This window comes from Chrysoperla carnea, chromosome 5, assembly GCF_905475395.1.
Source record: "Chrysoperla carnea chromosome 5, inChrCarn1.1, whole genome shotgun sequence".
Classification (NCBI taxonomy): domain Eukaryota; kingdom Metazoa; phylum Arthropoda; class Insecta; order Neuroptera; family Chrysopidae; genus Chrysoperla; species Chrysoperla carnea.
The window spans coordinates 40,916,352-40,939,760 of NC_058341.1; the positions used below are offsets into that span (position 1 = coordinate 40,916,352).

Sequence of the window (23,409 nt, forward strand, 5' to 3'; positions counted from 1 at the left end):
ATATATAGTTCGTTTATAAACCTGCAATGTAGACACGCCATTTATATGGACACGCGTTTTACGCCGTATTTATGTACACAATCATTAATGTTTTTATTGCCGTCTTAGAAATTAAAATCTAATCAACTTATCCACGAAATATGTCATTCTTTCGTTATCCTAAAGGGTTGAATTCTACCCATTTTCTGTACATCTATGAAACACCAATTTATTATGATTTTTCAACCTTTGTTAACGCCCGGAGTCAAAATAAAAATCTTATAAAAGACTCCTCTCCTATTTTTTAATAAAGAACTATTACTTTCTATTCGAAACTCCAGCAAAAATTTCCTCTTCATATCTCTTAATTTAGCGGAGGGCGATATTTTAGAAAAAGTTTACAAACTTTAAATGGGCATTTAGCGATGAAAAGCGTTCAACACAAAGTATTAAATAGGATTGCCTAAAAGAGGATTGCATAAAATTATATAAAACTGTGGCTTTAATTTAGCTTGTAATGCTTAATTTTAACCATAACATTTCTGACTATATAAAAATAGGCCTTGTATTTATTTTTACTATATTAAAATACGATTTTCTTCTTTCTTTATTTTTTCTCGTTTACTTTGGCATTTTTATTAATATAAAAGAAAAAGAAAAGTTTTCGTAACTGCCATTAATTTAATGTTTAAGGCTTGTTTATTAACTTGGAAAATCTATTTCAAACAATAATAATAATAATAATAAAACTCAATGTTATTGCTGTGTGATGTAAAAAAGGATGTAACAGATGATACATATAGTAGACAATTTGTATATCATTAAATTTCAATATCCTGTTGTCTTCCAAAGGATAATAAGATAAATGTTAATATATATTTTTATTTTATTTTGTATCAATGACAGAATACATGGTGTCTATGAAAATAAGCAAGATTAGTATTCTCTTTACGCACTAATTTCCGTACGAAAAATATTTAATTATCCACAGGAGGACTTGTGTTAAATAAATTTGCTGCACAAACTAGCTATAGTTAAAGATGTTAAGAATAAAGGAAAATGGCTTGCATTTTGCTGAAACCTCATGGAATATTTTTTTTAGGTGTAAAATATTATTAGTAACGCACGAGTAAGTGGCTCAAATGCTTCTGTTTGTTAATAAACAATCAATTGTTTATTCAAGGAAAAAAGGGTAATGTTAAAATTGACTTACAAAATTAATAAACTTGAATTGCGTATACATTATACATGTATAATAGTTTTCCATTATTTGACAAACACTTAACATTTACGTCATACAAGTTTCCTAATAACTAATTTTTTTATTGAACTTTAACATTGATCGTTTCATTGAATTAAAAATTTATTGTTTTTTAACAAATAGAAACATTTGCACCTCTAACTCCTGCGTTAGTAATGATATTTGACACCTAAGAAACCTATTCCATGAGGTTTTTGCAAAATGCGAGCGGTTTCTTAAATTTTCCTTTATTAGCCGAGTTTTGTAACATCTTTTACTATACTATTATTTGTTGGGCGGAAAATTGTACAGGAATAGAGGGTGTGAAAATACTTTTAAAGTTGCAATCACGTTCTAAATACATACATTTCCAATACGAATAATGCCCCCATAAATTAAAAACCAAAAAAAGTAAAATATTGAAGAATATAAAAAAAAATTAAATTTTTTGATTTCTATTTAAAAGGTGTAATTTTTAGATGGAAAATGGTTGTATTTAGGAATTTTTCAATTATGACAGCAGAATATGCCATGGTAGATTTATTACTTTTCCAGAAAATATTTCCATGCGTCCAAAAACTTCCTGGGATTGATTAATAAATCTCCATAAAGTTCATGTATTGAGTCTAAACAAAAAGTGTTGTTCCCTGTATTATGTTTGGTATTAAAAAATATATACAGCGTGTTTATATATATTTTTAAAAAATTAACTGTAGAACTCTGCATTTTCTGAATAAGCTTATCAAGACGAACGGAAAAGCTCTTTTTTAAATTTCAATCTGAGGTCTAATTTCCGAGAAATTGTCAATGGAAAAATCCATCTATTCACAGAACATTGAAAGGCAGAAGACTTAAAATTTGAAAATAATTCATTAACCTAATTGATAGTAGACTGATACTCATTTGAGAAAAGGTCTTTCAATTGATACCAAGACGATATATTTTTCTTAGAATATTCGGTTAGTAGATTGATTTTTTAACTTACGACGAGCGCTTCTTGAAACAGTTTTAAAACTTTTTTTTTAATCTTAAAAGACTTCACTACATAGAATTTTCTCTCGTTAAAAATTTCGATACGACATTCGAATTTTCAAATTTCGTAAACAATATATGTATGTATACGGACTTTGGTTTATTCTATACAGACAAAAGTTTTCGACATCATTCTGTACAAAATTCATTACTGTTAATATTTCTATGAGTGGTTAGTTATTATTATCGTCAACTAATGCTAGTACATTTTTATAATAGTATTGACATTTCGGGATACTTTAAGGGATCATTAGTTTTTATGATTTCTTTACAAATAAAATTTCAGTATTACAACCACAATAAAAAACTATACACAATCATTAAAAAAATAAACAACTGTGATTATTTTCCTGTTATTTTCTCATTTTAATTTTTTTTTCTGGTAAAAATATTTTGTTTTTAATACAAAAATTTTTTTTTCTAAACCATGCCATTAGGCTGTAAAGTGGTGACAGTTTACTGCACGTTATTTTCGTGCCTCAAAGGAGCTGAAATATATCTCTTTATTGACTAAAGCAAGGGGAAGTTTACGAGAGAATAGTGTGGATAACATACCGGAAAGTTCTTTTTCCGCCATTTGAAGCAAAAAATATGTTTTAATACGATTTTGTGTACTCTTCTTAGTCCAAGGAAATATTTATTTGATAGCGCTTAATAAAGAAAACGGTGGACGTAAAGGTTGCAAGTAGAATAGTTCAGAGTGTGATTTTGAAAGAAAACGTGATAGTTTTCCGTGTAAATTGAAAGTGATTATCATAAGACCTACAAAAATAATGTGGGAAGCGAGATAAAGTATTATTCACACGAAAATTTCCTCTTGGTTTAATCAAAACTTATTTTTCACTCCCATTTGAGGCAGAATCGAGAAAATCGGGTACCTCGATTTGTCACCATCCTACGGTCTAATTACTATACAATTTTTTGATTTTAATAATTTTATTAAAAATTAGGATCAGTTGCACGAAGTGGTTGGTTCCGTTCTGGTTCATCTAATCAATATCGTAATCCAGATAAACGACATATCGGTTCATTAGCTAGACTCGGTTGGTTACCGGCATTTCGATCTGTCAGATCACGATTTAGTCGATCTGGTAGATCTAGTTATTACGATACTCCAAGTATCAGGTTAGGAATTATATGTTAGGACCTACATGTACAAATCGTATAAATGGTTTTTGTAGAATTATAGTTTTATTTTTGTGGTTTTAGATCTTAGTGATCGTTATATAAAACTTTGGGTAATGTTAACACATTTACTTTGTTAAGTAGAAAAGTATTTGTTTTGTAGAAAAGTATGTGGTAGAAAATTGTATTTTTTAAGAGTTACCTTTTTGAAAATCGCATGTTATATTTAAACTCACTGCATGATAATTTTGAAACTTGCACGACAATTTAGCTGATAAATAGTTTTATCAAGGAATAATTTTTGTAGTTGGTTTTTATAAGCCCATATAAGAACATTTGATATCCAATTTTACCTATACGAACAGAATTCTCAAAAGAGTTGTTTTTTTAGTTATAAGATTTACATCGAAATTTAAACACTTAAATAATTTTTTATTACTTGTATTTAATTATGATTTTGGGTCTAAGGGCACTCACCTACCTCAAATGACTTAAAAGGTGTCGATGTGAAAACAACATACGTAGACGGAATAACACATTCAAAATGTTAAAATTTACATCATTTTGTTGATTTCAAACCTATATGAATTCTTTTTTGTTGGAATATGTGAAGTGACTAGATTATGCCCATCAATCACAGGCATAAGACCCCTTGGAATTCAAAAGTCGCCATGGCATTGCTGGAAAAAATAGGACTTTTAGAGAACGCTTCACGCTTTTGGACTCAAAATCATATTTGTAGATACACCTGGTGTCCAATTAGTTTCTCAATAAAGGCGATTTTGATTTAAAGTTTAATTTCTATTAAAATAGAAACTATTAAAAAAACTCTCTTAATGTATGTCAGTTTTGCCTTCATATTTTTTAATTCGATTGAAAACAAACTATTTCATGATCTAAAAAGAAATGGCTACTCATTTTCGTATAATTTAAAAGCAGAAAGCAGAAAAAAAAAACGTTAGAAAGTCTAAATTGAAAAACTGTGGACATGAATATACATCGAAAATAAATCTTTCACATTGTTTTCCAAAAAGAGATGTACGAAAATTAATAATAGACAATAGAAGACTGCGAGATAGTTAACTTCTAATTAGAAACCATCAGCTAGAACAAGCTAGAAATTTTAATATAATAATACTAATTCTAATTTTCTTCTCGTTTCGCTAACTTATTCTCGTCTCGTCTGAAACTCATCGAATTAATTGAGCTGTAAAAAGTGAAGCATGATTTTGACATACCTTGTTCATTTCTGTCCTTAAAGCTATTCACTTGTTTTAATACTTGTTAAACAATTTCCGCATAAAATAGACCAAAATCTCTAAATTAGAGAAAATCCCTCTTTTTGTTTAGTTTCAGAATTGAAAATAAATAAATGTCTTAAAATCCATAATTTTGCATGATTAAATATCCATGTTGTACACATGTAGCTATTTGTAATATTTAACATTAAACATTTTCTACCTAGGACGTATACCACAAATGGGCCGCCCCAAATCAACACCACCGACAAGAATGGGTCGCCGTTAAATTATATCACATATTCATCAAGTCCCATTGTACGTAGTGGATTTATAGCTCCAATTCCAAGTGCTAAACGTTACCTCTTATTACCAGCAGTAGACAGCATACTTTTAAAAAAAATGTATGGTCATCCGCATGTCTCTAAAGAATGTTTATTGTAACACGCCTAATTATTAATTTAATTAAATCATTTTTAATTATATATTTTTTTGCTTTCAGTTAATAATTCATTGATTGTCGAAAAAAAATTAACATTTGGAATTATTTCAGTAGATTTTAATAAATGAATTTTTTCATTTTGTTAGATATCTCAGGGAATGCTGTCGTATCAAAGATTGACTTGGTAATTTGTTTGAATATATTTTTTGTGTTGTGAAATAATTTTTATAGTATATTCAATAATTTCTGCAAATATTTACACATTTTCGTAGTTTCAATTTGTATATTTTTATCAGAAACAAAGAGTGTTAAGAACGCGTTAAATTTAACGTATGTTAATGGAAACAGACTTCAAATGCGCTTATATTAACACTCTTTTCAAATTTTTCAAAAATAAAGCCATGTGCTTAAAATAAAACAAAGTTTTTTTTCCCTCTACTTACAAATTACAAATTTATGCGATTTTAAAAGCGGTACAAAGTAAACAAAAGCTACTGAATTCAAATAAACGTTTTTAGTTGAGTATTGATGTTATTACAACGATTTAGAAATGCCTATTTTTCTTTAGAAAGGGAAAATTCTTGAAAAAGAAATTCTAGAAAACCAACAGAATGGGAGAGTTTTTTGAAGCAAGAAAAAATTAACTTGCTACCATGTTAAGAACATATATTCTTGGAGTTACTAGGTACTCATTTATAACAGTGTATGATTTCGAAAAATGAATTGAAATTAACGGAAATAATTTGTGTGGAAATAAAAAAAAATCATTTCTGTAAATTTCTGAATATTCTATAAAAGGTCATTTCGATAAGTGTGTAAATATAATTTTTTATTTTTTTAATTCTAAGTCAGGGGTCCAAAATTTGTAGATATCAGAAAAGGTGGAAATTTTAGTCATTTAATATAGATAATTCCATTTTTTTTCGATGGTTAATATTATATGAAAGGCGTGTATAATAAATATTAAAAAAAAATCAACCAAAAGTATCAATACAAAATATATCAAATAAAAAAAATTTTGAAAATTATATATAAATATATATGTAATAATTAATTATTATAAAATATCATTTTGGTCTAGATTTTAACAAAAAAATATTGTAAAATTATTAATAAATATTTTAAAATGAAAAAAAAAAAAACTTTATAATTAAGTAAAAAGAGGAATGTGTAATTATGAGTGGCTAATTGATTTTATTTTTTAATTAATTTAATGTTTTTATGGCTGGAAAATGATTTTATTATATATTTTGTATTTATTAGATTATTTATCTCAAAAATTCATAAAAAGTCGAGGTAAATTCAGAACAAAAAAAATAAATGGGAAATACAACTCTGGTAATAAAAATTCAAATAAAATAGTTTTCGTAATTTTTATTACAAAACATCATTTTATATGTCTTCTAAATCGTCCGTTTCGTGGTAATTACGCAAACTCTGAGAGCCTTTTTCTTGAGTATTTTAAGCGAACAAATAACAAATTTTTATCCCAAATACAATAGTGAATGAGCTTCGAACAATTAATATAAGAGCTCGTCGAGATAAAAGTGAGAGAAACTTAAATAACAATTATTTCGTTACACAAATTAAATTAATTTTTTTTCGGTGCAAATGTTTCCGTGCTGTCTCATAGTACATTTTTTTTTGGGTCGAATTTGTAATTCGAATTTGTTAAATACAATATTTCTTACGACTTATTCACTATTGGGCTATGAAGAAAAAAATTTAACATAAATTTTCGGCCTAAAATTTTTCATGATGCTCTTAAATTTTGGGTAATTTTTTTGGCAAATTTTGTATATTATGCTTTATTTTGGAAACACAAGGAAGTAAACATAAATATAAAATAATTTACTTAATGATCAGCGCGCCACACAGTTAACTTACACCAAAATAGTAAAAGATAATCGTGTCTTCAAAACATGAAATAAATTGTTTTATGAAATATCCCAAAATTCTATTTTTATTACCAGAAATTAAAAATTAATTAATTTATATCACTTACCTCGAGTGTTGTAATTTTTTATCGAACCATTTGTAATTTATAAATTGTATGACAATAATAAAACAAAAACTTTAAAAAGAATTTAATGCTGTGCATGACATATAAATTTAAAAATAAATTACTAAAATTAAATCGACAAGACAATAAAAATTTACTAAAAGACGAAAAATTATTAAGACAATAATAAAATTTTACAAAAACTTATTAAATATGTGGCAGAAAAAAATTTCTTTATTTTGTAATTGAAAATTTAAATATATTTAAAAAAATATGACAATAATTTTTAATTTGCAATTGAGATGCATTAAAATTTGTTGATATCGCTCGACATTAAATTTAAAAAAAATGTTAACCTTCTCAAAAAAAAAGAAACTTATATTTAAATAAAAAATTTTATTTTAGATTTAAAATTATATTAAATAAAAATATTATAAATGTACAACTAAAAATGTAAAATAAAGTGAAATAATTTAAAGAAATAACTTTAAATTGTGTTTTTTATTTCTATCCAATATAACTGTTATCCAGCTAATTATTTTTTAAAGTTCCCACATTTTGTAATGAAATGAAAGTAAAACTCTGTCCTTGATTATGAGAAGCAAGATTTAGAGATGGGAGTTAATAAAATTCCCGTTTACATGGCTGACGTTCTTATAACAAATATATATATACTAGCTATTAAACCCGCTTCGCTGGGTTGTTTTTGCACATTTAAATATCAAAATTGTTAAATGAAAGACTTTTTTTTTAATTCTCTCTGTGTGTACGGAACAGTAAGATTTTTTTGGCCGATCCCAATATTATGTCTACACTCTCTGTGTGTACGGAAAAGTAAGGGAAAGATCGATAGAAATCCATAGAACATTCCAGAATGTTCGAGAAAATTCTAGAAAATTCGATAGAAATCCATAGAACATTCCAGAATGTTCGAGAAAATTCTAGAAAATTCGACAGAAACCCATGGAACATTCCAGATTGTTCGAGAAAGTTTGATAAAATTCAATAAAAATCCATACAACATTCGAGAATATTCGAGAAAGTTCTAGAAAATTCGATAGAAATCCATAGAACATTCCAGAATGTTCGAGAAAATTCTAGAAAATTCGATAGAAATCCATGGAACATTCCAGAATTTTCGAGAAAAATCGAAAGACATTTGCGCCAGTAGCGCCATCTAGTGAAAATTGTACTATTGACAGTGGCGTCATCTATTGAAAATTATTAGAACTATTTTTTAAATCTTTTTTTTTTCTTTTTTTTTTTTTTAATTTTATTTAAGGTCGCTTTTAACGTCTAGGTCAAATTTTTTAAATCTATTTTCTATGAATTTCTAGATCATTTTTAATTCCACCCCCACCAAACTCCCTTATTCACAATGGGAGCCTAAGGGCTACCCAATGATATAATCCCCTAACGAAGGTCAATGGTTAGTTTTAGGGAAAATCGGGGACATACAAACAAACACTCTCTTTTTATATATATAGATTGATATTTGAGTCAAATATATATTTATATTTAATATCAATATTTGAATTAAGAAAGTAAGTTTTAAAGCTGCATGATCTGGTGAAAATCTTTACAATGAAAATCTTTACTAGTTGGCGATACTCACAATATTTCTGGTGGACAGCCCTATTCAAAACTGTAATATTACCTATGCTAACATAGATACTATAGGATCTGTTTATATACCAGGCACGGACGAGGTATAACTTTATTGTGTGTCATAAACCTTATTGTATGTCTCTTTATGCAAGTCCGCATTGCTCAACATTTTTTTCTACCTATCTCATTACCATTAGAGAAACCAAGATAGGTAGAAGAGTCGTATTCCCGTCTCGCTTTCTCCTGTTTGAGAAATGCGGATTTGGATAAAGAGACACACAATAAAGTTATAACAATGGCGACTTCTACTTAAAATAACTCGCCCATGCCTGCTCTATACCATATCAACATTGTAGTCAACGCCATGCATTTCTTACCGTGTATAGCTTCTCTAATTTTCTTCTTGAATTGCCCAAATTACCACATGCGAAACATTCTTATCAAATATATTATATAAAGTGAAAAACATGACAAATGAAATAAAACAATTCACCTAAAGTATAAAAGGAAAAAGCAGGTTCAAGGCACAATCAAATTTGGGATCCTAACAGCTTATATTTATTTGAATTCTCATCTCCTCCAGGAGATAAAACTGAGGGCTTCTGTTGCATTTCAAAATCTACGTTTCAAAAAGAAATATCGCCTTCTTATTCTGTACCCATTTGATTATGAAATGTATAAATATATGAGATACATGTAAGAATAATACTATTAAATATAAGCTAGCGTGAGAATTACTTGCGTACTTAACGACGTTTAAGAAGGTAAGTATAGTAAAAGGAAAACATAACTGAGAAAATTAACATTTCATTAACATAAATTTTATTTAAGTGTTTAAGAAAACATGCATAGTTGTAAATTTTAAGTTATTACGTCACACAATCGGTTTTTATCGGTAGTTTTCGATACCCGACATAATTTTAAATTTGCATATTACTTTTTAAATGATATGAAAGGAACAGTGAATTATGTTTTTTATAGTAATTTCGTGTGATTCACTGCATACCGCGCGAATAACTTTTATATCACATATTAATTGCATGATGAATTAATTATCTTAAATAATTCATAAATTTCTGCTCACGTATTTTCGTTATGAAATTATGTTAGAAGAGCCTTGTTAGAGTATAATTAATACTGAAATCGTAAATCTTTCTAAAAAGTACACGCCAAATAAAATTATAGTATTGCATATTGCTCTAAAAACTATGAAAACTCAGTTTTTTATCTTGTCAATTGTGGGACTGTTATTGGTCGTATAATAAGGACATTTTTATACTATAATTTTATATAGTGGGTAAAAAACATTTAATAACTCAAAATTTACAATGTGTCGATTACAATCATATCAATATTCTACATAAAAGTTTGGTTTTGTGTGTTTTAAAAACTGTAGAAAATAAAACCAAAAGTTTTAAACTTCTAAAATTTTAACTAAACTAGGTCTTATAGCATTAAAATGTAAAAGAAATTTTTCCCAAAATAAAATTCCTCATTTTTTGCGATAACTGATATAATTTTCGCGGTACTCGAAATTTTTCCGCGCTTTCCAACACATCTCCTTTTTCCGTAATATCTTCGAAAGGTTTGATGTTATAAACATAAAAAATTCAACGCTTTTAAAAATTAATATATAGATTCTAGACCGGTTGCTAACTTTACAGCACTACCCTAAAATTTATTATCTCGTATTCTGTTATTATTTTCTGTATTACATTTGTATGACATAGCACATATATTTTTTTCTGGATTAAAACGTAAACCAGAAGAACATGTTTGTATTTCCAAATAAAAATTTCCTAATAATTTTAATTGTCTGCATACGTAAAATGAACGACAATCGTAAAATGCTTGAATTAATCCTTCACTTTCACATTTTGGTTCACAGCTAACCACTTCCTCATTAAAAGTGTAATTTTTTGGACATTTAAATAAGCTAATTTCATTATCAATTTCAGTTTCTTCAGGGCATTTCCCATAAATATTTGGTGATAATGGAAATTGTATTAATTTACCCCTCCTGCCATTTTCATTACATAATTCATGCATGTCAATACATTGAAAATTTCCACATGTTTGTGTTTTAGCTTGATAAACAGGTGCCTGCGATGGACATACATGTTTTGTTTTAATTACAGCTCCTGAATTAGGATCTGTTTGACATTTTCGAAATTTTTTACAATCCAATGGATCTGCATATAAACCATTTTTTCCTGGACATAGTTCAATTTCATTATTGGTAACTTTTTTACAAGTATTATAGGTGACGCATTTATTTAATTCAAAATCACAATATGGATTTTCATTATTCGTTTGTATCGCACAATTGATGAGGCTAAATTTTCTATCATCAAGCAGAATGTCGTTACAAAATCCTATTGTTTTACAATCAAAACATTTTGGTTCACCATTTGAAACACACTGTTTTTTTGCATTCTGAAAAGCGTAATTTTCAAGTGAGTCATTTTTATTCAAATCAATAAGATTTTCTTCCATTAAATTTAATGTTTGGCTCTTTGTATCAGTTTGTTGTACGTCGGGTAATGGGGTAATCGTTTTTATTTTTTTTCGATCGATGTTGGTTTGTAAATTATCTTTCTGATTTAATTTTTTAACTACAATATTTTCCTGGAACTGTTCAAAATCTATGTTATTTTTTTGGGAGTCCGTCGTACTCTGAAGAATTAATGGATTTGGAAGATTAATTTCGTCTTCTTCTACCAGTTCTAATTCTTTACTAGTTTCTATTTTACCCTTTGGTTTAGGTAATTGTATTTCATTTTGGTTAAAAATTTTAGTTTTTTCTTTCATTTTGTGGAAATTAATTGATTCTTTATGGTCGTTTTCTTTGATTATATTCTGTTCAAGTAATTTGAACTCACTTATTTCGGAGTCTGAAATGTTTTCGTTACTAATTGGGTGATAAATTGACTGAGTTAAATGATTGGATGATTTTTTGAGATTCAATATATCACTTTTTTCTGGAGAATTCAATTCATCAATTGATTCTATCGGTTTTCGAATTATATTAACTTTTAATGTATTTTTCGGTAACTGCTCAGTAGAATTAAAATTCTTTCGTATTGTAACTTTATTTGTTGACATAACATGAGTTAAGTTCGTTGAATTTTGTAATTCTTTATACAGATTATTTTCTAGAATACTATTTTTTTCATGTGATTGTTTCCCGTCAGTGATTTCTGTCATTTCTTGAAATTTTGTCGCTTTTTGCTTATTTTTAAGAATATTTTGTGAGTCATTATTTTCTGGAAATTTGAATTTATTTGGTGTATTGTGACTAAATTCCAAGTTAGTCGAATTGCGACTTTTATCATAATTACTTGTACTTGGACTTATTTCAGACTCTGTTGTATTTGCCATTTTCAGTTCAGATTCATCTTTTTTCGTAATTGTGTCGATTGTATCCCAAGTATTTTTATTACCAAAATAATAGTCTATACTGCTATTTTGATTAAAAAAATCATTCAATTCACCGTTTTTATTACTACTGATATTGTGAGCCTGATCAAAAATATTATTTGTTTCGTCTATCTGTTTGGGAATATTTGGGAAGCGATTTAATTCTTTTTCATCTGGCTCAAAACCTGACACTGATACTGTACTTCTTTGAGTAGTTAATAAAACTGAACTATTAATTTCAATTGCATTATTGACTGAATTGTTTTTATTAAAAAGTGTTGCAATTTCTTCAAATATGTTTTCCACGGTTGAATTATTGACGTCGATTCCATCAAAATTGTTTGTGGTTAATTCAATATCTTTTAAATTAAAAAATCCGTTTGAAAGGGTAGTATTATCGGTGAAGTTATCATAATGTAATGTCGTGATTAATTCAGATGATGTGTCGCCTATCGTGGAATTGGAATGTACATCTTGCACCTAATAAAGGAATCAATTTTAATGTAATATCCACTAACTTGATAAATATTAATTTGTAATTATTATGGTCTATTTTTCCTGGTATATTTTTTACTAAATCCATATTAATTTGACTCGGTGGAGCTTCATTTTATTGGGCAATAATTTAACTAGGTACTTCGGTTGAAAATCCGAAACAAAATATAATGCATTACAAAAAGTATCTTTCTAATGGTTATGATTAGTTTATATAAATGTAAGAATTGGATATATTACTTACTTGAAGTACGAGAAACCAAAGCAAAGAACACGTACACTCAAAAAAAGTCATCTTTAACTACATGTCTTCTGTAAATTTTGATAAAAAAACTGCTCAAAAAAAGATTTTTTTAATATATATATTAGAAAAAATATGATATTTGAGTTATATTAAATAATTGAATTTATAAAATTCGTTATAAGATTAGGTATACAGTGTGGCACTCATGTTGTTTAAAACAATTCAATGAAATTTTTGTTTTAATTTTATGCAAAAAGTTATTAGATAGACTCTAAATTTATTAAAAAACTAAAGTTAAAAACTTATCAATCAAAATCCACGTCTACTAAGTAAATACCTATACGCAAATCATAAATCATTTCTGGCTACAGCGTTTAGAAATTAATAAAAATTAAAATTCGATACAAACAAGTGAAAACAAACAATTCACTGAGTTAATTGTTGAAATACCATCTACAGACAGTACCTATTCATGACGCAATCGTTTGTTTTTTCATAACTGACATTACTATATAAAACTTACTATAAAATTTGCACCTAACTTGCACCCTCGCGGGTAAACAGTGATGTTTCAAAATATTTCAACAAAAGTTGTTTATTTGCTTATAAGGAATATTTTTTATATTTAAACTTTTGTTCTATCTCTAACGGTTTACAAAATGGGTTTTACGGATCCAAGACACAATTGACCTACGTTGCTCATTTACGATATCGACCTCACTTTTTACGCCCTAAGCACGATATAATATTTCCACTTCATATCTCTTTTCGTTTTTGATTTATCGTTATTACATCGTTATGCATCGAATTGACATTCCTTTTTGATCTATTTGTATTCTACAAATTAAGAAAATATATTGATTGATTGATTGATTTGCATGCCATTATAATTGATTTTTTATTACCAATTGATTTATTGTTTATATTTTTTGATAAGTTTTACCTCTACGAAAGTAATTTGTTTTCCACACGAAAATTCAGTGGTAAGTTTTCAACGAAATTCATCACTTTTAGATCCCTTGACTCAAAAAATAACATTTTTAGCACTGGACTACTCATATTAACTTCTGTTTTGTCTTAATTTTCTTGAAAGCACCAATTAGAATCTTTTTTAGTGTAGTTCATTCAATTTGCCTTTCTGGTATCTACATTTTAAGATTTATAATTATGTCATCTCTATAGTGCAAGTTTTAAAAATATTGAAAATTAGTTTTTGGAGATTCTATTTTTACCTAGAAATTTACTTGTTATTTGTAGATAATAGAAGTGACAACGAAAATATCCAAAGTTCGTAGAAAGACGATATGGGTGATTCGGTCAGATTTCTATTGTATTTCTAATAAAAAATGCAATAATTCGTTGTATTAAGTAAATTCATAAGCACCATTAGATAGCATACCAATGCGTTTCTTTTTAAATAACTTTCAAACAAAATATACCAAATCAGAATTTGACCATTTCATGACATATGGTGTAGCCTAGTTCAAAATCTCTGGATGCGATACAAACATATTTTTCATATTTATAGATATTTTGTTATTTTGAAAATTTGTTTTCAATTTTTTCCGTATATACAGGCTTTCAAGTTTCTACTAAGGAGAGATCAAAAATGGTCAAGCCAAGAAATTGTGAGAGCGTGTCGCTATCAAAATTTGCATCCGAGTATAGTATTCCCAATATATTTGAAGAAAAGTTATCCATAAACAAACCACAATCCTGATGTTAATAGCAACAATTGCAAAACAATCTTTTCGAAATAACACAATATGTTCAAACATGTTTGTACCGCTGTCAGACGTTGCAAATATGCCATTTTCCACATATACATGCCAAAGGTAATATAATTAATCAATAAAATAAAAATAAAACGTGTCCTTTGTTCAAAAGTGATTCAAACTTCAAATAAAATAATCATTCGTTTTGAAGCAAAGTATAAATATTCTGTACATTCTCCACTACAATGTGCGCGTATATTAATTTATTACTGACCCACTTTTCCCAATTTATTTTTTATGTACACCATATGGGCTCTACAAACTGGATGAAATAAAGTATAGGAATCACGGAAGAATGCTTTAATATAAAAATTAAATACAAAGTGCTTAAATAATTTTCCACAGTTAAAAAAATTTTAATTTGCTTCGTTCGTACAATTATTAAACGCTTGATCGCAAAGCTGTGTAGCTGGATTATAACCAAATCCACTGGGACAATTATTTAAAACAATTGAAAATCCAGTTAAGAATCCTTGACCACACGAGTAATATGCATGACAGTCTTCATTTGACGGGATGTTCCCCACTTGTGTACATGTAGGCTCACATTGTCCAGTTCGTTCATTAAATGAATATTGACCAGGACACATTGCTAAAGGTATATTTCCATTATTGGCAGAACCATTATCCGGACATTTTCCATAAATATTGGGATATGGTTGATACGCAACAATTTTACCAGGCTTAAATATACAATATTTTGGCATTTCTAAACATGGATTTGATCCACAGGATTGAGTTCGCTGACTGTATTTTAAACTACTATCAGAAGAACATTTCACAGGATAACCAACCAACATACCTACGGCAAAATTATTAAAGTAAAAAGTGATACATAAATAAAAACAAAACGATATGAGATATCTATAAAAAATTAAGATTCTGGATCATGGAAATTTAAAAAAAAAATGGTATAATGTAAGTGAACACCTTGAAGCGGTAACAGCAATGTCATTTTATTTTTCAAACAAAAAAAAAGATTCATTTAGTATCATATATATATTTTTTTTTCTCTGTAAAATCATTAAAAGCTTATTAGGAAAACACTGCCATGCCCCAAACTACACGAAACTGTTTTTTTTTGTAGATATAAACATCATTAAGGAACAACATTCTTAACTCCAAAGCGGCTATTTTACTCATTCATGATTTCATTTAATCACAAATTTTTCTTAGACAAACTTTTATTTTTATACATCACGGTTGCATTCACAAAAATTACGCATACTTTGATCATTATAGACAATCAGATTCAAAATGATTAAATTATTTACCTATTTTCTCTATTCAATACCTTCAGGGGTCTGATTTTTTGCTAAATTTAAGATTAAAAAACGTAGAATGCTCTTTATGCATTTTTATTATCATTCCAATTAACAGATATTGACCACTCCACAACTTTTAATATCAAATTTTACATTACAACTACTAGTAATAATATTATTACTTTTAGCCCGTTTTAAAAAAGTAAATATTTAAAACAGAGGTATCATGGGACATCCCCTAGGATTTATATTATAGCTTTCGTTATAAATTATATAGTATTGATCAATCACAATAAAGAAATTATAGAAAAATTATATTTATTTTAGTTTTTTTCATGTTTTATAACTATAAAAGAAGTGTCGGTAGGTCGGTTGGTGTCCCACGATAAGGAATATAGTTAAATAATAAAATAGACAGATAATCAAAGTGAAAAGTTAAAATTTTGAGATGACTGGCCTTCGGTTTGGCTAGAACCTTCGGCAGTGAAGCTCACTATGCTCCCATATAGCTCTAATAAATACCTATTCACAATATCTGAATAATAATAAATAATACCTCAATACTAATCCCATAGTTCTTCTAGAAAAAAATCTAGATAATTATGGTGGGAGCGCAAATAAATACATTTGAATAGTAAGAAGTAATGTTATAGTTTATGTATATGCGCTTCCACCAATTTTATTCTTTGGGGCGGAATCCTCAAAAAACATTTTGTAGTGGACCGAATTGTGAATCTAAACCATCTTCACATTTACTTGAGCACGCATAAAGTATTTCATCAAAATTGGTCCATACGTTTAGGAGGAGTTCAATTACAAACACACGCAATGACGGTGACGATGAAGCGAGTTCCATGATTTTTGTTCACCCGAAAAGTGCTCAACTTGTCAAAAGAAGTTTTCACTTCCAAAAATCTAATTTAATTTTTTTCTGCGTTAAAACATGTTAGCCCCAACTATGAAAAATAAAACTCATTTGCATATAATAACATACCGTTTGCTTCTCTAGTACATTGTACATATTGTGTACAATCCATTGGATCTGGATGGCGTCCAGGTTGTGAACATGATAATAATGGTACTTGTGATTGTTGACATGTATTACGATTCACACATTGATTTAATTGTTGTGAACAATATGGATTTTGATTGGATGTTTGTATGGCACAAGTAACTGTAAATAATGGTTGTACATCATTTGCATTTGTACAATATTGTAATGTTTCACAATCTAAACATGTGAGTCCGGCTCTGGCACATACAGAACTACCATTGGTGGTTAATGATGAATTAATATTGTTGTTGTTGGTGCCTGTTGTAGACACTATTGTTGATGTTGATGGTGCTATTGTTGTCGTTGTGGTTTCATTTGTACCATCAGTGTTTTGTGCTTCAATTAAATATGGATTTATCTGAAATAAAATGTTTTAATTCAATAGCGTACGACGTTTCGCAGCCGTGTCATACAAAAAGAGGAGAACTGCTAAAAAAATAGTGGCTGTAAAAATAGAAACGGCATTTAGTTCAGTAAAAACATTCAGTTCCTGAGGATTCAAACGAGATATTTATCGTACGGTTTCGCTTCTTGTAGTCTTGAGGTAAAAAACTAAGACAAAAATAAAAATATTACTGATATAAGTTTTTCGGTCTCGGTTATCTTCTCAATCTGGTCAAAGTATGAAGTTTGTCTTTCAATTGCTACAGCCGCTATACGAGATGAGACTAAAAGGTTTATATTGTCTTCTCTTGTCTCGTTTCGTTTCTACAACTGAAAGTTTTCTATCTTCACTTTTCATCCTGTCTCGATTCTATGGTTGAATAGAAACTAATATTTATAGAAAACTGTTATCATATTGTTCCGATTATTTACTTTCTCATTAAAAATTAAATTGAATTAAGAACCACAATAGGTCATTTGATAACTAAAACTTTCCAGTCTTGGAATCTGTAGTTCAAAAATTTTGGAACCTATTGCTCGTACGGAAACTCATTTTTAAGAAAATTAATCAAGAAAAAGAATAACCTCGCATTTTCCCTCCTCGTCACCCTTACAATTCTCAGTACAGATAGGTAGGGGGTGATAATAATCTGTGAGTAATAGATTCAATAGAATCTTAAAATACATGTTTTCAAATTAGCATGACGAGGTTTTAGATACAACCTTTTTTCACAAAATAGTAAAGATTACATTTTGCAAAGATTAAATATAATCAACAGTTTTAATGTTACCGATTTTAGAAGAATTGACTTACCAAATAATTGACAAAAATAATTAATATTATTTGCAGAATTTTCATTTTGATATTTTTATAATACTTCGATTAAAAAACCATATAAATATTTTTATGATCACTTCTAAAATTGTAACTACTATTATTAGTACTAGAGAATTTAAATTAAAAAAATTTCGTGTCTAAAAACAAAGTTTGTTTTTTGATAATTTTTATAAACTTCATCTCAAATTACTACCATAATCGTTTTCAAAATGTTATTTTATACTTCCCTCCTTCTTGTTTTCACAAATATAGGGCTAGACAGCCTTTATTTTGTTTTTATACCATGCATATATGTAATATGCAAGGTATACTAAGTTTAGTCCCAAGTTTGTAACGCTTAAAAATATTGATGCTACGAACAACATTTTGGTAAAGGTATTCATAAAATAAGCTCGAATATTAACCGATTCGTTCGTATTTGGATCTTATGTAAACTTCCACTAATTCAAATGGCTTGAAAATGATATTTGAGACGAAAACGTTACGATATGGTTTTTAGTATAATCTGAAAAGAGAATTTGTTTGTGGCGAAACGTGTCGATACGTACAGGAAAAACAAAATAGGAGTAGGAAAACTAAATGTTCCTTTTAATCCAAAATTCCATGGCAAGTGATTTTTACGTTTTTACGTAGTACGGGTTGTATACACTCAGCAAACCGAAATCACTCAAATTTCAGATATGCTCAAAATGCAAAAACATTGAATTAATAAACAAAAACCAGGCAAAACTAATCCGATTTATTCTGTGTACAAGAAAGTAAAGATTTTCAAGGTATAGAAGCACCTAGACATAGCCTTCCTAGCATCAGGGCATATTAACTTGCCAAACGAGGTAGCATAAATACTTTCTTAAGATCCGAAGTCTTTCTGCAGTCGTTAAGGATAGGTTTATTATAAATAAAACGAAACAGCGTCACTAACAGATTCTTTTAGTAGATTCAGAAAACTTCCATACACTATTTGACAATATTATTATTTTTACTTCATTGGAGATAATGGATGTTATTAGTTGAGATAATTAAGAATTAAAAAATTAATACCTACCCAAATAAAAATAAGTATGACATAACAGAAAGGCCATGTGTTGTAATTTTTAATTTATAGTGTCCAAAAATTATATCACAATGATTATAACAAAGTTTATTTTATACTTACGCCATTAGTGCACGTGTTTGAAATACAAAACCTTTTCTCAAGAATAATTTCCCACGTATCGCAAATATAAATTAAAATCTATACAAGATTTTCTTTTTTATTGGTAATACAGATAATACAGATAAATAAAAATTACTTTTAAAAGGACAAGCTCTAAAAAGTAGAAAATAATTTTGAAGGAGTCACTCAAACTTGACTATTTGTAAATGCTTGAGGCGCTCAATAGAAAACTTAAGTTGCAAGATTCCTCCTGAACTCTCAAAAATTTCTTGTTTCTTTATAAAAACTTCACGTGTTTTTTTTTTTTTATTTACAAAAAAAAAACCGCTTCAAACAAATTTGGATGACTAACATGGATGACTATTAGTGAAGTAATAAGTGAAAATTATTATTGCTTGCAACACACATAACACGAGATATCTTGGGAAAGGAGATATTGTACGATTATCGCTTTGATAAAATAACTAGCTATGTGATGATACACCCATTTTATGTCCTCCTAGCATGATTACTTTATCCTATTTTCTTTTTTCATTATTCTAGTTAGTTTAATTCGCTAGTTATTTTCATTTTCATTTCCGATAAACTGTAAGAAATGATTTTGAATGATTGAACATTTAATTTAATTTGTTACAACTTTAGCACCAAAGGACATTAGTAGAATTAATTGCAGAATAAAAATTTAAATTTTTTTAAAATTAAACCACAATTAAACTTTAACCACAGCGCATTAGAGTTGATCTGATATGTTGATAATTAATACAATATCTTTTTCATAATTAGTAGAAACTGTTTTGGTAAAAGGGAGAATACTGAAAGTTTTCGACATAATAAAGAAAAAGAAAAACTAATTAAATTTTAAAATTGCAACATTTTTCTTCATCAATCGTTCGGCTTAAACATAAAATTTAAAAAAAATAATTAGGTGCATTTATAATCATCCTGGTTCTGTAGGTATTCGTAATTGCAGGAAAAGAATTTTGTTCGCTTTAAAAGCGTTTGAATATATAAATACAAAATGGAAATTTAAAATTCTTTTTATTAAAATGACAAACATTCCTTTGTCACTAAAATCACTTAGCTGTGTCGTCATATAATTTTAATAAGTTTACAAGTTAACGACAAACTTTTTTTAAACGTCAATATATACAGCTGACAAGTAGGGAAATCATTTTGTTGTATCCAGACGAAACTTTTTAAATAATATTTTTTGGAAAATGATTTAAAAATTATTTTCTTCGAAAAAATTTATAGAAGAACTTTTCCACCTTGGTACAAAACGATTTTTCTATTATTATTAAAATAATTCGTAATTTTATAACACATCATAATAACCAGAAAGTGTAAGAGATTCAAGTAAATCTCTTTTCCGTCTTAAAAACAATGATCTTCCAACATTCGTGCAAGTTGACATCTTTTCGCACGATTTTGTAACAGGATTAAAACCATAACCTTTTGGACAAATATTTGATGTTATCGAATATGCTCCATTTGAAGTTCGAACACAATTATAATACGCATGGCAATTTAAATTATTCGCAATGTAGCCTTCTCGCTTGCAAACGGGTTCACAAACGGCAGTTTGTTGATTGAATACATATTCACCTTTGCATAGTTTCACAATAATTTTTTCGTTTGAATTAGCAGCAGGGCATTTAGCATAGTTCGCTGGGTATGGTGGATATCTGATAAGCTTGCCTGCATTAGCGGTATTACAATATCGATCAATTGAAAGACATTGTGTACTAGTTATGCATCTACCTTGTGCAGCGTTAAATTGTGTTCGCTGTGGACATTTTACGACTGTGCCTATAAATCCATTTTCTCCATCAGATATACATTGTATATATTGTGAACAATCGGTTGGATCTGGACGTGTTCCATTATTATAGCATTCTTTTACTTCTGGTGCTTCTGTGTCTGGATCACATACATTTTCAGCTACGCATTGCCCTGTCTGTTTATCACAATATGGAAGATTGGGGTTTTGTACTTTACATTGAATAGTGAACTCCGGCTCGGCGTCACCTTCCTCTGCACAGGATTGTAAAGTTTCACAGTCAAAGCAGGTAAGACCCGCCTCTTCACAATATGCTGGTGTTGACGGTGTACTCGCTGCTTCTGCTTCTGCTTCTATTTCTTCGGCTTTTACTAAACCATTTTTCTAGAAACGGTTAATTATTTATATGTATCTAATAATTTAAAATAACCTGTAATGATAAAGTTGAAATGCTTGAATGCCTAGTCTCGGACAAGAGTATTCCGATTTCGATGAGAATTTCCCGGAGAGTTACTTCTTAGAGCAAATTCTAGCCTCCCCCCCCCCCTCTTTATTATTTTAAATGTTAAGGAGAAAACCGAAAGTATATAATAAGCTATCAAGCACATAATTTATTGTTGGAGTGAACATATCCTTAAGGTGCCCCACTTATAAATATCTAAAACAACAGAACATCAGAAATTTATGAGTTAAAATTGCTTCCAATGATTAAAATATTACATATTAGTTTTTAGTTTTATTTTGAAATTTGGGCACTTTAATTTCTTCAATAAGTCAAAAGTTATTAACCCAATAAAATTTCATTGCACCAAACTCCACCATTATGACATCTCCGTTACGAAAACTGAATAAAAAATGGTTTGAGTTAAGAAATGTATAGTAACAAGCCACATTCTCTTCACTTTTATAATCGGGGAGTATTTGCCAATCAAAAAACACTTGATTTTTATGCCCTATATTAAAAAATCAGGTAATTCTATCGAAATCGTTTCCTAAGAAGTTCGGCGAATTTGAGAACATTCTAATATTAGGTAATAGTGTAAATATTTCTGCTTACCATAATACATAAGCACCCGAAAAGAATTACTAGGAAAGTTTTCATTGTGAAAATAGGTTCTTGACTAATTAAATAATTCCTTATCAAGAAAATATATACATTTATCATAAAAGAAAAAAAAATTTTCACAATAAATATTTGATTTTGCTCTCTTGTTTTGGATGATCAATTCTACGAATTAATAAGCATCACTACATTGAAAACTATTCAAATCGGCATTGATAAATCGTTTATGCAATCTATTAAAATCTTCGACTTTCAGTTAATCAATTGTTTTTTATACTCTGTATATATATGTACCTAATATATATCAAGGTATGCTAATTTTAGTACCAAGTTTGTAACGCTTAAAAATATTGATGATATGAGAAAATTTTTTGTATATAAGTGTTCATAATCACCTAATCAGCCCATTCCCGTCTGTTCAGCATGCAAACTCAAAAAACGAAAAGAAAACTCAAGTTTTGATGTCCATTTTCTCCAAAACTATTAAAGATAGGGAGTTAAAACCTTGTAGCCTCAACTAATGATATTGTAAAATATTTTTGAAAAATGAAAAAAAAAAAATTCTGAAAATTAATTTCGAATATTTTCGGAAACCCAACAAATGGCGGTCGAAAGCTTTCTATACGTATTTACTTTATATTATTTTAAATCCATAAAATTGATATCATTTGCCACGATATTATGTTTAAACCGACAATAACAGAACGTATACCGACAAGGACAGGGCAACTTTTGGATATCAATTTATAGTCGTATGTGTTTGGTTTATAAGCGCAATCTAGCAACTACTCATATCACCTCAGTAAAACTAATCTATTAGTTAGCAAATTAGCTCCCCTAAAACTAAAAAAGTTTCTTGTTTAACACAAATGCCCTAAAATTAACTTGCCAATGTTTTCTTTCGATTAAATGTAGCAATGGGATATTTCGCACTTCCTCTAAAATGTTTTAAATAAAAAATGTAAGTTTTTTATGAGGATCAACCTTCTAATTTAAAGTGTTTATCTATCTTTTACCTTTTAGGGTTTATATTAAATCAGCCTGCAGCCCGGAGAAATAAGTCCATTCTAATGAGAGAACATGAAGTCCCCTATGAAACTCTGCATTTTTTGTTTATATTATTTTTTGATTGGTTAACTACAAAACAAGCTATTAGAAATAATCGATTATAATGGTCCACCCTATACAATATAAAAGTATGATTTATATTATTTGATTTTGTTCACCTTCTATTTCATTTCAATCATATTATTGTAATCTTATGACCGT

At 28.4% G+C, this 23,409-nt stretch overlaps 3 protein-coding genes across 3 annotated transcripts; all 3 read right to left on the reverse strand.

The window, feature by feature from the left end:
* Positions 1–10,337: 10,337 nt before the first annotated feature.
* LOC123301173 lies at positions 10,338–11,162 on the reverse strand. Its single transcript, XM_044883906.1, has one exon. It carries the CDS (start codon positions 11,160–11,162, stop codon positions 10,338–10,340), a length of 825 nt encoding a protein of 274 aa, XP_044739841.1.
* A 3,762-nt stretch (positions 11,163–14,924) lies between these two features.
* On the reverse strand, positions 14,925–18,146 carry LOC123300780. The gene is made up of 3 exons (XM_044883429.1): positions 18,118–18,146; positions 16,860–17,277; positions 14,925–15,402 (listed from the first exon to the last, which is right to left on the reverse strand). The coding sequence occupies exons 2-3, from the start codon at positions 16,900–16,902 to the stop codon at positions 14,957–14,959; spliced, it is 489 nt and encodes a 162-aa protein (XP_044739364.1). The 5' UTR covers positions 16,903–17,277; positions 18,118–18,146; the 3' UTR covers positions 14,925–14,956.
* A 2,176-nt stretch (positions 18,147–20,322) lies between these two features.
* LOC123300486 lies at positions 20,323–22,201 on the reverse strand. Its single transcript, XM_044883068.1, has 2 exons — positions 22,135–22,201; positions 20,323–21,461 (listed from the first exon to the last, which is right to left on the reverse strand). The coding sequence occupies exons 1-2, from the start codon at positions 22,177–22,179 to the stop codon at positions 20,613–20,615; spliced, it is 894 nt and encodes a 297-aa protein (XP_044739003.1). The 5' UTR covers positions 22,180–22,201; the 3' UTR covers positions 20,323–20,612.
* Between the last annotated feature and the right edge of the window lie 1,208 nt (positions 22,202–23,409).

Coding starts and splice junctions, on each gene's coding strand:
- LOC123301173 (XM_044883906.1), bottom strand. CDS start 11,162: ATGGAAGAAAATCTTATTGATTTGAATAAAAATGACTCACTTGAAAAT.
- LOC123300780 (XM_044883429.1), bottom strand. CDS start 16,902: ATGGATTGTACACAATATGTACAATGTACTAGAGAAGCAAACG. Junction 15,403..16,859: donor ATGTACTAGAGAAGCAAACG/GTATGTTATTAT, acceptor ATTTTGCCGTAG/GTATGTTGGTTGGTTATCCT.
- LOC123300486 (XM_044883068.1), bottom strand. CDS start 22,179: ATGAAAACTTTCCTAGTAATTCTTTTCGGGTGCTTATGTATTATG. Junction 21,462..22,134: donor TCGGGTGCTTATGTATTATG/GTAAGCAGAAAT, acceptor AACCGTTTCTAG/AAAAATGGTTTAGTAAAAGC.